General features: G+C 40.3%; 1 protein-coding gene across 2 annotated transcripts in view; it reads left to right on the top strand.

Annotated features, from left to right (window-relative positions):
- Window positions 1-14,638, top strand: part of pask (PAS domain containing serine/threonine kinase) — a 47,988-nt gene that overhangs the window by 28,006 nt on the left and 5,344 nt on the right. For both annotated transcript variants that reach the window (XM_048604159.1, XM_048604158.1), the window contains 6 exons: window positions 839-1,006; window positions 2,204-2,329; window positions 2,979-3,113; window positions 4,429-4,628; window positions 5,831-5,964; window positions 10,113-10,256. In XM_048604159.1, coding sequence (XP_048460116.1) covers window positions 839-1,006; window positions 2,204-2,329; window positions 2,979-3,113; window positions 4,429-4,628; window positions 5,831-5,964; window positions 10,113-10,256 — 907 coding nt within the window. The remainder of the gene's footprint in view (window positions 1-838; window positions 1,007-2,203; window positions 2,330-2,978; window positions 3,114-4,428; window positions 4,629-5,830; window positions 5,965-10,112; window positions 10,257-14,638) is intronic.

The following is a 14,638-nucleotide window of genomic DNA, read 5'->3' as shown; positions in this document are numbered from 1 at the left end:
ACTTTGGACACGGCTGTATCAAATCTGAATGGTGTCTGAATCTGAGAAAAGATACAGAGAATATAAATAGGCTTTTGCTAACCAATGTTATTGACGAATATGAAGACAATGTAAGTGTTTGTTTGGAGTTGGGATCATGCTTGAGAGAATGAATGTTCCTTCACACCTTGAGTGGTGAAATTTAAAAACCAATTCGTGCTTGACCTATGTCAAATGTATACTAAATTTGCTCATGTTTTAAAACATCAGTTTGGACTATGCTGCAGGGCAGCTTTCACTTGTATTGAACACTGAAGGTCTGTTGGAAAATTGAGTGCTTTTTGTAAGAAGTGACTTGAATGAGCAGAGCCTTGATTATTGTTGAGAAATGCAAAATGTTCATTGGTAACGTTAACCACCAGCTGCTCAAATGTCGTTTAAACAGCATTTTCTACTAACTAGCAGCAACCTGAGTGTCAAACATCCATTCTTCCAACTTCTGTTTCCCTTTCTACTGCACGTTTGCAGTGATCAGGCTTGCAGGTGTTATAGCTCAGAGATAGTAAGAACTGCCGATGCTAGAGTCAAGAGATCACAGTGTGGAGCTGGAGGAACATAGCAGGCCAGGCAGCATCAGAGAAGCAGGAAAGTCGACGTTTCGGGTCGGGACCCTTCAGAAAATTTTAAAGCTACCGTATAGAAATTAGTAAATTGCAACTTCTCGAGCTGGTGTTCGGATCTCTAGAACTAAATAGCACAATGATATGGTGGGGACCTAAATGTCTTTTTGGTTTGAAGACTGTGCTGTGCAAAGTTCATAGGATGCCATGTCTGACATGTGGGTTGCCATTCTTCTTAGGCTATAATGGAGACTGCCAGGTCGAATGGTTTGAAGAGTTCGGAGGAGCTGGAAGCAATGAAAGCTTGTGAAGGGGAGTACTCGGAGTATTATAACACGCTGAGCCCACTGGGGAAAGGAGCTTTCGGCTTTGTGTGGACAGCCAGTCAAAAGCACAGCAAGCAAGAGGTATGTGTGGAGCAAAATTCCCAACTTAACACATGTATCACATTTTCTAAATAATGCTAGTAATGGACTATTGTAGAAGTAAATTTCAACATTAGCAAGTTAGCATTATTAATCAACAGTGATTTGGAATGCACTATTTGATGGGGGATGAAGATTCAACAAAACTTTGAGCGGGGGGGAAATACTTAATGTAAAATAATTGTGGGACTCTAAAGAAAGAGTGTGGAAACTGAATTGCATTTTTATCCTCTCTATCTGTGGGGGATAAGGGCACAGACTTCATGTGGATAACAAAAGATATTGATACCGCTCCTGTGTACTGCCCAATCGGACCAGAGAAGTCGTTGGGGAAAATAAGTTGTGCTCTGGGGCTGACCTCGAGTGCACAGATCCATGAATAGTGAATCAGTGGGTAACGAGACAAAATGTAATTGGATTATTCTTTCAAAGAGACAGCGCAAGTGCAATAGGCCAAATGGTGGCTTCCTTCAATTATTAACTTGATTTAGATTGTTGGCACACTGCTCAAAAAAAATGCATGGCCATAAAATTTTCGAATGACATTGTTAATGTTTAACCAATTATGAACTACTTGGAACTGAAGTTATTTAGCAAGTGCGTGCATGAACCAGTGGTCGTGAGGATGGGAGATTTGGCTATAAACTGTATGGATGGAGCAACTAGTTAAAATAACTGTGCCTTATAATAAGGTTCCAGCTTTGTGTGTTGATATAGTGGATCTCGGCTAAGCAAGGACATTGCAGTTCACCTCATGGTCATAACTTGGGGAAATCTGGCTTAGATTGCTACTCCAGCACTGTTTTAGCATGTGTAAATGGAAGAGAATATGTGGGCACGGCTTGAGTGTTTGTACAATGACAGCTTAAATAGCCTCCTAACTATTTCTGGACTGAGGTATTATAAGTGCTATATTTCATTGAGATCCTGGATACCATTATGGATCAGAGACTTCAGGAGAGAAGGATGGGGGAAATATTTTTGTACAAGTTCATATGCTTTCTTCGACTTTGACTTGGATGTATGAAAGCTCTGTTAGTTTTCCCAACCTCCTGAGAACATGCCGTGGGGGTATTCACAACTTAGCTAGTTGCCAACAATGGTTGCTAATAATGGTAAAGACATTCATGCAGCAAACTCATTGAATTTTCGATGTGTGCTGTTTATTTTGTCTCCCAGGTTGTGGTGAAATTTATTCGGAAGGACAAGATTGTGGAGGACTGCTGGGTGGATGATGTGGACTTAGGCAGAGTAAGTCAAGAGATTGCAATCCTTGCAAGACTCAACCATCCTAACATAATCAAGGTCAGTCACATTTCTTAGCTTTTTAAATTTTTTTTGCTATTCTCATTTGGTCTTTCTGCACCAGCTGTCTGCTTCTGGTCCATAGTATGTCATTTGAATAAATTCACTGAATCCAGGCTGGAAAGTGGGAACCTTTCTGGTTGTCAATTCTAATGAAGTTGCTTTCCAGGCTACTACTACCCTTGTTGCAGAACGAGATCCTCACTCTCAAAATCCAGAATGCTGTGAATGCTGGAAATCTAAAATAGAAATGCTAGGGGGGATGAAACTCAAGTTGGGCAACATCTCCTCTGTCATTGTGATTATATATTGCTGTTGCCATATGCAAACAGATCATTTTACTGAAGTGCAAAATGCTTTTTTGAAGTGTGCTTTCCTTTCCTGTGAGTGAACTGTAACACTGATTCACCATTCTGAACTGAGTACTCTGGTATTAATTGGATGGAGGTTGCATTAGTTTGTGAAATTGAGGACAAGACGTGAATTTCAACTAGTGGTTCAGTTCCGTATTGTGACAACCAATTTACACTAAGAATAGAAAACAGTAGAGCTGAAACTCCATTAGTTTGACGGTTCTTATTTTCTATTTGTATTTTCTCCTCTGGAGGTATAGCCACAATTTCAAACGAGTGCTTTCAAATCCTTGCAGGTCCTTGATGTGTTTGAGAATCTGGATTTCTTTCAGCTTGTGATGGAGAAACATGGAGTTGGTTTAGATCTCTTTGAGTTCATTGATCAACAGCCAGACCTAGATGAGCCATTGGCAAGCTTCATATTTAGACAGGTAAAGAGAAGAGGACAGTAGGTTCATTAATTTTGTTTTTTTAAGGGAGTAAGTAATTTTTGTTGTGCTTCACTGGGGTTGCGCATTGGAAATCGAGCTCCTCTGTTCTCCGAGATGTTAAAAGAGGTTAAATCATTTTTAAAGTATATGCAGAATTCCCCAATTTACCCAACTTTCAGACTGAGGTTGACAAAATGCATGGACCACATTTCTGTGCTTAACAAAAATTAACATTAATTGCAAATAAATAGCTACAGGTAAGCAATGATGAATTGAATTCCTTACAAACTCCCCCTCTACACACATGCTGACAGATAAAGCAAGAGGATGTTATGGACAGAGCAAAAGACTGAGGGAGGTCAGTGGTCCCTGCATGAAGGAATTGCTGAAGTGAACCTTTTGCTGATCAGAGAGCTACTTCTTGGTCTCCCTTCTCCAGAAACTACTACTCGTCTGCCAGAGGCGCAGGGTGACTTGACTTATCAGTTAAAAGTTACAGTTTACAGTGACTGGAAGTGGGTTAGCGTTTTAACTAGTAGAGTTATATGTTGGCAGTTCACAATTGTTTTTTGTAGTTAGAGTTTATTTGTAATAAATAGTCATTCTTGTTGAGTACAGAAACGTCTGTGCTTTCAGTCTACCATGGGCTAATAGAAATTGAAGAATTCTGCATAATTTTTTAAATCTTTAACTTTTGACTCCAGGAATAGGTAGGATTGATTTCCAGTGAGCTGTATCAATGTATTCTACACTTAGGATTTATTAACATTTTAATTCTATAATTTTTGTTTCATAAAATATATTCATGGAGTGATGGCTTAAGCAATTGGAGCTGATAATTTGCTACCGTAAGACTGGCTTGAACTTCAGCAAACTTTGTTTTAACTGGCACCTTATGAACCAGCTTTCTCAATAAACTGGTAAACATTATACCTCAAATACTAGAAGTTTACTACGTTATCACAATCTCCCCAATATCCTAATAGTCAGTTGAGGGTGTGAATGAGAAGGCTCTCTGCCAGTAAGTTTTATATAAGGCAACATTGCATTATTATTTAAGTGATTAATGCTTTAAATAAAGTATATCAGTGATGTGTATGCCCCTGTGTTACGCTTCTATTACTCTGTGTGTTTTTACATTGATTATGTGGACCTCGTGATCAATCAGAACGTTTGATCAATTGGTACAGTCCTGGTCCCATAAGTGCCGGTTAATAAAAAGTTTGCTGTATATGTTAAACTGCAGCAATGTGTTTGCAAAGGGTAGAATGTCTGTAAGTAGGTCCACCACCTCAGTACGTTCTATGTATTTCAGATTGTGGCTGCAGTGGATTACCTGCACAGTAAATGCATTCTACATCGGGATATCAAAGATGAGAATGTGATTATTGATGAGGATTTCACTGTCAAACTTATTGATTTTGGTTCAGCTGTGAATTTGGAACCTGGGAAGGTTTTTCATACTTTTTATGGGACAATTGAATACTGCTCTCCAGAGGTGCTGATGGGAAACCCGTGAGTATTTACCTGCTAAACATATGAATGATGTTTGTTGAACATCTTATTTTCAACTGAACACTCGTCTTTTAGATTCCCTTTTCCTTTTGTTTTTGTCCGTGATTCCTATTTCTCAATCACTCTCCATGCCTCAGGAACTGTCAAGCCTGTGAAATCCTCTACAACTACCGATTAATGCTACTCCATATTTACTCAATGGAAACCTGTATTTTTCAATAAATAGTTTTTTATCCTGATGCTGTTCCCTCCCTCTCAATTCACTTTGCACTGTATGTTCCTACAGAGCAAATCTATAATCCAGCTCAGCTTCCTCAGCCAATCGGAGTCCACACATTTTGTGATTCCTGGCTTGAAATCATGGCTGTTGTTATATATCAGACAATTTATTTTCGTGTTGTTTGACAAAACGTCTTCCTAGTTTCTCGCCTTCCACATGATCAAACCAGAGTTGCTCCCAAAATTCTGTCAATGTTACTGATCACATGGATCTAAGTATTTTATGATCACTGCCAGATCCCAAATCAGATTAGTTTTCCTTTTTCTGTTCATGGCCATAGAACACAGGGTAAGCTGGAACCCCTGGCTCCTTGGCAGATCCTGGAGCAAACCCAATCCACCAGCTCCATAAAGACCAGCTTGTTCCACATTACTCTCATGTCATCTTTGATAGAGTCTGCCACTGAAAATGTATCATTAGATTAGAGAAGATCTGGTTTGATTCCATCTTTTGTATCCAGTCAGCATCCTCATCATGACATCTACCTCCCTGCAGAACCTGGTTGCTTTTGATATTTAATATAGTAACATTCATGAAGTAATTTGTCCAATTTAAATCTACAACTATTCGTAAAAATCTTTTGCACTCACTTGCACGTGTATTGGATATGCTAACATTTTGTTTTTCAGAAAATATAAGTCCATATATACATTTTGGAGTTTAATAAAATAGTGTGTAGGAGGGAGCCGAGTTTCCATTTCCTCACACAGATTAAATGTTGCCCCATATAGTTCAATTTTTTTTTTTTGTTTTAGTTTTGAGGTTAATTATTGCTCCATACAATGTAGTGTTTTACATCGGTCTACTGCAAGAGTTTGTGTTAGTCTGCTTCCAGTATTAGCAGGCCTTTGATTTTGAAGGAGGAGAGTTCTTATTCCTTTGCCAATGGGTCTGAAGTTCTCCCTCTTCTTTCTGTGTCCAGGTACTCTGGGCCTGAATTAGAGATTTGGTCCCTGGGAGTGACCTTGTATACCCTAGTCTTTGCAGAGAATCCATTCAGTGATGTGGAAGAGACAGTGGCAGCTAAGCTCAAACCACCTTTTCAGGTGTCTGATGGTAAGATACAGTCTTCAACCTGTGAAATTTCAAATAGTGGCTAGCATAAGCACACATTTGTAATCTGGAGCGTACGGATTGAGTCTGCTCGGTTTGCAGTTTGTGGAATTGGATTGTGCAGGTTGGGATACTAATAGCATTGCACCTACAATGGGAGGCTGGCGTGGCTCTTGATGAAACCTTGCCAATCGGTACCATTTTGTTTGCAACTCTAAGCCAGTGAAGCAGTTTTTCTGTGAGTTTGTCTTGGTTCAATGCATGAGGAAGGCTCACATTCCTAGTATTAGGAAAGGAGGATGATGCCAAGACTCATGATGTTTGTAAGTTTTTTTGCTTAATATTGCTGTCTATGACAATATGTCAATGTAATTGGCCAACTTCCTGCTTGGAGTTTATTGCTGGACATTTGGAGATTCTCTTGACTTGATGCCAGATTTAAATTGACATGTTCTTCATTGTCTGTATATATTATAAATGTATGTCATTTACTACTCTGCACACCTTTTGCCACAGAAATCTTTTGTTACCCCAAATAAAGCTTTAATTAATCTTTCGAGACAGAGTTGACATCTGGGGTGATAAGGTTCCAATAGGTTTGTAGGTGACTATTGAGACTGATCTGCAGCCAGAAGGTTCTGCTGCGAATAGAACAGAATACTGCAGGTGATTGGGTTTTTGAATAAGTTGCTGGATCAGGCTTTTCTCTCCTTGCATTTTATCTCTGTCTCTGATATGTGCTAGTTTTTGAAAGAGATTTGGTCATATCAGGTGCAGTGATCCTGGGTGAGCTTCCACCAGATCTCAAAGTTGATGTCAAAACTCCAAAGTGAAGCCAGTAGTGTATCCATGTAGTACTTCCTTTAACTGCCATGCAAGAGTCCCCCACACTCAGGCTCTCAGCAGAAGATTCACTTCGGTGAATGAATGTCAGGCATTCTGGCTGCATGGCCAGCCATACTCTGCTGTAACTGTCTCCATATGGTGTGGATGTTTGGCACCTCAACACCTGGGATTTTGTCCTGCCATCTGATTTTCGGGAGCTCCCAAAGGCGCACAAATGGGCGTGGTTTAGCTTCCTGGCATGCTGATGCTCAGTCTATGCCTTGCATTGCATAAAACAGACTGAGCGTGACAATTGCTCTGTAAGTTTTCAGTTTGGTTTCCCAGTCTGATGGTTGAAGCTTACATTTGCTTTGGATGTTTTTGCATGTGTCTTACCATTGATGTAGACACTCCAGAGAGTGTGCTGCTGAGCTAAGTGAACTTGCCTGTTGCTGACAGGTTCTGAGCACAGACTGAAATCTTGGCTTGAGATGGGACTTTCTTGGAGTAAGCTGATATTACTTCAGTGTACTTCACGCTGGTCGTAAAGCCAAAGTTTTATGCAGCGCTGGAGGACATATTCATGTGACACAATATGTTCAATTCTGAACGGGGCATGAGCGCAGTCAGGAAATCATAAAGTAAGACCTGGAGACCTCGATCTTTCCCTGGCATTGCCACAGTTTCACAAGGGTATGCTTTAAAAAAAAGCTTTATAAATCAATAAAAAGTAGAATTAATTCAACTGGGCGTTCCAAGAGCCAGTGCAAGTCTGATGAACAGAATGGCTCCCTCCTGTGCTAATGATATAACACACAACTTATTAAACATTAGTGGTGATTGTTTTTAAAAACAGACAGTAAACGCTGGGAATGCTCAAGTCAAGCAGAATATGCCGAGAAAGAAAAAAAAAAATAACTATTTAACGTTCTGGATTTCATGGCCACTGGTAAGCTACGAACAAAGCTACTCAACAAACATTAGCGATTTCTTTCTTTAATGTGGATTTGCTATTTCTTGATGTCAATTTAAATCTGGCATCAAGTCAAGAGAACCTCCAAATGTCCAGCAAAAAACTCCAAGCAGGTAGTTGGTCAGATATATTGACATATTCTCATTGACAACAAACATTAAGCAAAAGATTTTAAAGAACAACCAAATCCATTCAGTAAAGCCTGAGTGCAGAATTAAATGAAATGATTGGCACAAACATGAGATTGATTTGTTAGAAGCTAAAAATCATAAACTTTAAAAAAAGTTCCGAAGTGTGTGGAATTTCTTAATGTAACAGAAATTGGCCAATCAATAAATGTAAAAATCACTGTTCAGGGCCAGTAAAGCAGTTTATCTGTAGTTATGAACTGAGGTGCAGCTAGGTTTTTGACCAAGTGGAACTTTGTTCAAGGGTGTTTACAGTGAGACCAGAAGAGTAGACATTCTCATCAGTTCAGTGACTTCTAATTGTTTACAGTCTCGGAGAGGAGACGGAACATTCACTAACCCATCCCGTGGGAAAGCACAGAATCACTGACAGCAATTTCTGGATTTTCATGGTTAACTGCGCATATGCAGACACCAAATGTGCCGCAGATTTTAATTAATGATGGAGCATGCTGACAGCCTTGTCCTCAGTATTAGTACAAAATACAGGCTGAAATCCCCAGTATGTGGCCTTTCAGAGGAGCATCGGAACCATTTACCTACATGAAGTGTTAACTTGCATATTTCTCTCTCTCCTTTTGCGGATGTTCCCTGAGCAGCTGAATGTTTCCTGCGTGCTGTTTTTTTTTTATTTCTGGTTTCCAGCATCTTAGTTTTGCTTTTGATTTGATGGAAAGTCAAATCATGTTTTTGAATAGAGTCATACAGCTTGGAAACAGACCCTTTGGTCCAACCAGTCCATGCCAACCATAATATCAAACTAAACTCGTCCCACCTGCCTGTGCTTGGCCCGTATCCCTCCAAACCTTTCCTATTTCATGTACTTATCCAAATGTCTTTTAAATGTTGTAGCTGTACCCACATCCACCACTTCCTCTGAAAGTTCATTCCACACACGAACAACTTTGTGTTTTTTTAAAAAGTTGCCCCTCAGTCTTTTTTAAATCTTTCTCCTCTCACCTTAAAAATATGTCCCCTAGTCTTGAAATCCCCCTCCCTAGGGAAAAGACACCTGCCATTCATCTTGTCTATATCCCTCATAACCTTATACACCCTTAAGGTCACCCCTGAACCTCCTACAGTCTAGTGAAAGAAATCCCAGCCTATCCCGCCTTGCCCTATAACTCAAACACTCCATTCCAGGCAACATCCTAATAAATTTCTTTTGAACCTTCTCCAACTTAATATCCTTCTTTAACAGGAAGACCAGAACTGGACACTCTACTCCAGAAGAGGACTCACCAACATCCTGTACAACCTCAACATAATGTTCCAAATCCAAATTATTGTTACTCTGAAAACAGTCAATTTTGTCTAGAATGTGGAACAGGAGCCGAACTCTTGAACAAGAAATTGTTCTAATCAACCAGTTGATGTGCAGAGACAAAAAGTTATTTCCTGTAAATTTCTGCATTTTCTCTCTTTTTCTCTGGGATGAACTCTATTTGCCACTGTTCTGCCCACCTGACCAGTTTTACATATAAACTGCAGGTTTCTTCTTTATCAGTCTTATGACACATTTTTGTACTGTTCGCAATGCATTCAAGTCCTAATCATTTGAACATTTGGTGCTGAGCCCTGCACTTTCTGCTTGTTACCTTCTGATAATGCATTCTTTTGTTATCTGTGGTCTGCCAAAGTCACCTTCCGACTCCATTCTCCTCTCTCTCCCAGGCCATCCTGGCTTTGCTTCTCTTTTTTTATTGCTCTGCACAATCTCCCATTGTTCAGACGGTCCAGAAGCATCCTCCTTTTTTCCATCTATCCTTTTACAGTTCTTTCGACGTCCCATCACCACTTAGCACATCCTCAAATGTCTGACTGTCTAAGTAAAGCCAGGGGAGATTAATATCCACCTACTATATAATAGAAATATATTGGGCTCTTACGATACAGTGGTAGTGTCTCCACCTTGGAGTCAGAAGGTTCAGGTTCAAGTCCTAACTGCAGGGTGGTGTCATAACATGTCAATAGGTTGATTCAAAAATTTTTTTTTGGTAGTGGAAATATTTGCAATGCAGACAAGCAACTAATGGATTGTCCAAGAAATATATGAATTCAGATGTGCACAGGATCCCATGTAATATTGTTGTTCACTAATGTGAACATCTCAGTTTTGAGGACTGCTGAATTCTTCCTATTGTGACAGTTTTCCTTTTCTGCAGAATTTATGAAGCTGGTGTCCATGATGCTGCAGCCTGATCCTCACCAGCGCCTGAGCCTAGAGGAGCTAATGAAGAACGCCTGGGTGACACAGCCAGTCAACCTAGCACTGTACACCTGGGAGGAGGTGTACTCCAGCAAAGGAAGTGAGTGTGGAACCTGAGTCCTTTCATTACAGATGAGAATCCTGGGCTTGGTTGATGGGGTAAATTCATTGACACAGCGAAAGTTGATTTTCTGCTTTTTGGACTTAAAGTACCTTGTGGGAGAGGAGCAAGTGATATCAACACAATGTTCTGAGCTGTGTATGATGTAGGTGTTCTTGAAGCTGATTGCAAACTGCTTTATATGTTCTTTTGGGTACAGTGCTCCTTATGACTCCTGTAAGTTTTTTAAGCATCTTTGATATTTAATGGGATCCCAGACTGCTCAGTAATACGCGGTGTTACAATAATACAGGACATGAACTGGATAGGTGCACCTTGCTTGTTAAGACCATCAGATGTAGGAGCAGAAGTAGGCCATTTGGCCCATTGAATCTACTGTACAGCTGAATGAGATCATGACCGATCTAATAGTCCTCAACTCCACTTCCCAGCCATACTCCCGTAATGTTTGATTTCCTACAAATATTTAAGGCTGAAGACTTTAACATACTTAACAACCCAGCTTCGACAGCCATGTGTGGTAAAGAATTCCACAAATTCATTAGCCTCAGGAAAAACAGGCAGCCCCTTACTCTGAGATTATGCCTTCTGGTCCTAGACACTTGCAAGGAGAAAAAATACCTTCGCATTTGTTTGAAATGCAGACCCGGAAACCACTTGGTGAAACTACGGACATATTAACATATTAACAAATAGTTATTTATAATCAGGCTCATGAGTTCATAAGATGTAGGGGCAGAATTAGGCCATTTGGCCCATTGAAGTGTGTTCTGCCGTTCGGTCATGGCTGATATGCTCCTCATCCCCATTTTCCTGCCTTCTCCCTATAACCCTTCAACCCATTATCAATTAAAAATCTGTCTAACTCCTTAAATTTACTCACTGTCCCAGCATCTACCACACTTTGGGGAAGCGAATTCCACAGATTCACAGCTCTTTGGGAGAAGTAATTTCTCCTTAACTCTGTTTTAAATTTGCTACCCCTTATCCTAAGACTATGACCCCTCGTCCTAGAATGTCCCATAAGAGGGAGCATCCACTCCTCGTCTCTTTTATCTATACCTTTTTTTCATCTTGAATACTTCAATTTGATCTCCCCTTATTCTTCTAAATTCCAGACAGTATTGGCCTAAACTGTTCAATCTCTCTTCATAAAACAAGCCCCTCATCTCTGGGATCATTCTAGTGAACCTCTTCTGAACTGCCTCTAATGCCACTACATCCTTCCACAAATAAGGAGACCAAAACTGTGCACAATACTCCAGGTGCGGTCTCACCAGTGCCTTGTATAGTTGCAACAATACTTCCTTTCCTTTATATTCTAGTCCTTTAGCTATAAAAGCCAACATTCCATTCGCTTTCTTTATTATCTGCTGTACCTGCATACTAGTTTTCTGTGACTCTTGAACAAGGATACCCAGATCCCTCTGCACCATTTAGATGTTAGGTAACTTTCCCAGTTACTGACCAAACTGCATGACCTCACACTTATCCATGTTAAACTACATCTGTCATATTTTGGCCCACTCTCCTAACCTATGTATATCCATTTGCAAGGTTCTTATTTCCTTATTGCATTTTACTGTCCTGCCTATTTTTGAGTTGTCTGCAATTTTGGCTACAGAGCCTTCTATCCCTGTATCCAAGGCTTTAATGTAGATTGTAAATAGCTGGGGTCCAAGGATCAAACCCTGTGGCACCCTACTAGTTACTTCTTGCCTTCCAAAAAAAAACCATTTATCCCGACTCTGTCTTCTATCCATCAGCCAGTCACCTATTCAAGCTAATAAATTACCCCTAATCTCATATGATCCAACCTTGTGTATTAACCTTTTGTCAGCACCTTATCAAGCACCTTCTGGAAGTCCAGCTATGTTACATCTACAGGATCCCCATTATCCATTTTGCTTGTTAAATCTTTAAAGAACTCTAGCAAATTAGTCAAACATGACTTGCCCTTCATAAAACCATGCTGACTCGATGGATAACGTTTTGACTTTCCAAATGTCCTGATATTGCTTCCTTGATAATTGATTCTAACAGTTTGCCAACAACAGATGTTAAACTAACTGGTCTGTAATTTCCCACATACTGCCTCCCTCCCTTTTTGAATAAGAGCATTACATTGGAAAAATGCTAATCCACTGGAACCTTTCCTGTGTCCAGGAAATTTTGGAACATTGTAACCAATGAATCCACTATCTCTGCCACCACTTCCTTTTAATACCCCAGGAAGTAGGGCATCGGGCCTGGGGGCTTGTCTGCCCTCAGTCCTAATGGTTTGCTGAATACCTTTATCCCTTTCGATGTTGATTGATTGTTCCAAGTTCTACCCTTTTCTATTGCCTTTGACTTGCCTGTTCCAATGGGAATGGTACTATTATCCTCCACCACGGAAACTGAGGCAAAGTATTGATTTAGCATCTCTGCCATTTCAGTGTTTCCCACTATTAATTCTCTGGTTTCAACTTCCAAGGGACCAACGGTCACCTTTAGTGACTCTCTTCCCTTTTATATACCTATAGAAGCTTTTGCTTTCCTTTTTGATATGTTGTGCTAGTTTTCTTTTGTAATTTACCTTAGCACTTTTTATTAATTTCTTAGCATCCCTTTGGTTATGTTTGAAAGTTTCCCAATCCTCCTGCCTGCCACTGGCCTTTTGCGATATGGTATACCTTTGTTTTTGACTTTATATTGTCCTTGACCTCCTTGTTTAGCCGTGGATGGTTGTGTTTTGTTTTTAAAACACCCCCTTACCATCTTTCTTCCTCACTGGGATCTATTTTAGTTGTGAGGCATTGAGTAGCTCCTTAAACACTGCCACTGCTCATCCACTGCCTTACCTTTTAGCCTTCCTGCTCAGTCTACTCGGACCAAATCTGTCCTCATGCCTATGTAATTTACTTCAATTCCAGAACACTACTGTGGGACTGCACTTTCTCATCCCCAAACTGAATTTAAAATTCAATCCTACTGTGGTCACTACTCCCTACAGGATTCTTAACTATGATGTCATCAATTAATCTCTCTCCTCACACAATACCAAATCCAGAGCAGCCTGCTCCCTGGTTGGTTCCACAACACACTGCTCTGAGAAACGATCTCTAACACATTCAATGAACCCTGCCTCCAGGCTACCCTTGCCAATTTGATTCTTCCAATCTACATGCATGTTAAAATCACCCATGATGATTATTACTGTACCGTTCTTGCAAGCCTCTAATATTTTCTGGTTTATACTGTGCCCCACTACAGAACTACTGTTTGAGGATCTATAGATTATACCTACCAAGCACTTCTTCCCTTTTGCTATTTCTTATTTCTACCCAGACAGATTTTACATCTTAATCTCCTGTGTTTATGTCATTTCTCATTACAGCACTGATCCCTTCCTTCACCAGCAAAGCTACACCACCTCCTTTTTCCGTTCAGTCTATCCCTCCAAAATGCTGAATACCCTTGGATATTCAATTCCCAGACCTGGTCTCCTTGTAACCGTGTCTCAGTAATCGCTCTAAATCGTACCCTTTTTGTTTCTATTTGCGCCATTAACTCATTAATTTTGTTTTGAATGCTTTGTGTATTTAGATACAAAGCCTTGAAATTTGTTCTACTGGTAAATTTCCCCACTGTTTCTTGGTGCATAAAGACAATCACTTGTTCTGTCTCCCCTTTTATTTTCTGATAACCATCTGTCACATCGCTAACCTGCACTCTTACCTCCTCCTCCTTTTAATTTAGGTTTTCTAATTTCTCCCACAACTAAACCCTCCCTGCCCCTAACCCCATTTAGTTTAAAATCCTAGTTATGTGATTCACTGGGTCTCTGGTTCCAGCACGATTCAGATGAAGACCATCCAATTGGAACACGTCCCTTCTTCCCCACTAATGGTGCTAATGTCCCCTGAATTCAAACCCATTTCTCCCACACCAGTCTTTAAGCCAAGCATTTACCTGCTTAATCTTATTGACCCTTTGCCAATTAGCTCGTGGCTCAGGTAGTAATCCAGAGATTATTACCTTTCTGGTTTCGATTTCTAATTTTTAGCTCCTAGCTGTTCATACTCCCTTAGCAGAACCTCTGTCCTAGTTTTATCTATGTCGTTGGTACCTATGTGTATCACGACAGCTGGAACTTTACCCTCCCACTCCAAGTTCCTCTGCAGCCCAGATGAGATATCCTGAACCCAGGCACCAGGCAGGCAACATAACCTTTGGGACTCTCGATCCTGGTCACAGGGAACAGTGTCTATGTTCCTAACTATACCATCCCCAATTACAACTACATTTCTCTTCTCTCCCTCCACTTGAATGGCTCCCTGGACCATGGTGCTTTGGTCAGTTGGCTCATCCTCCCTGTA

This window comes from Rhincodon typus, chromosome 13 (assembly GCF_021869965.1).
Source record: "Rhincodon typus isolate 14 chromosome 13, sRhiTyp1.1, whole genome shotgun sequence".
Classification (NCBI taxonomy): domain Eukaryota; kingdom Metazoa; phylum Chordata; class Chondrichthyes; order Orectolobiformes; family Rhincodontidae; genus Rhincodon; species Rhincodon typus.
Note: the sequence above shows the minus strand (reverse complement) of the source record. Positions and strands in the feature narration are given on the sequence as shown.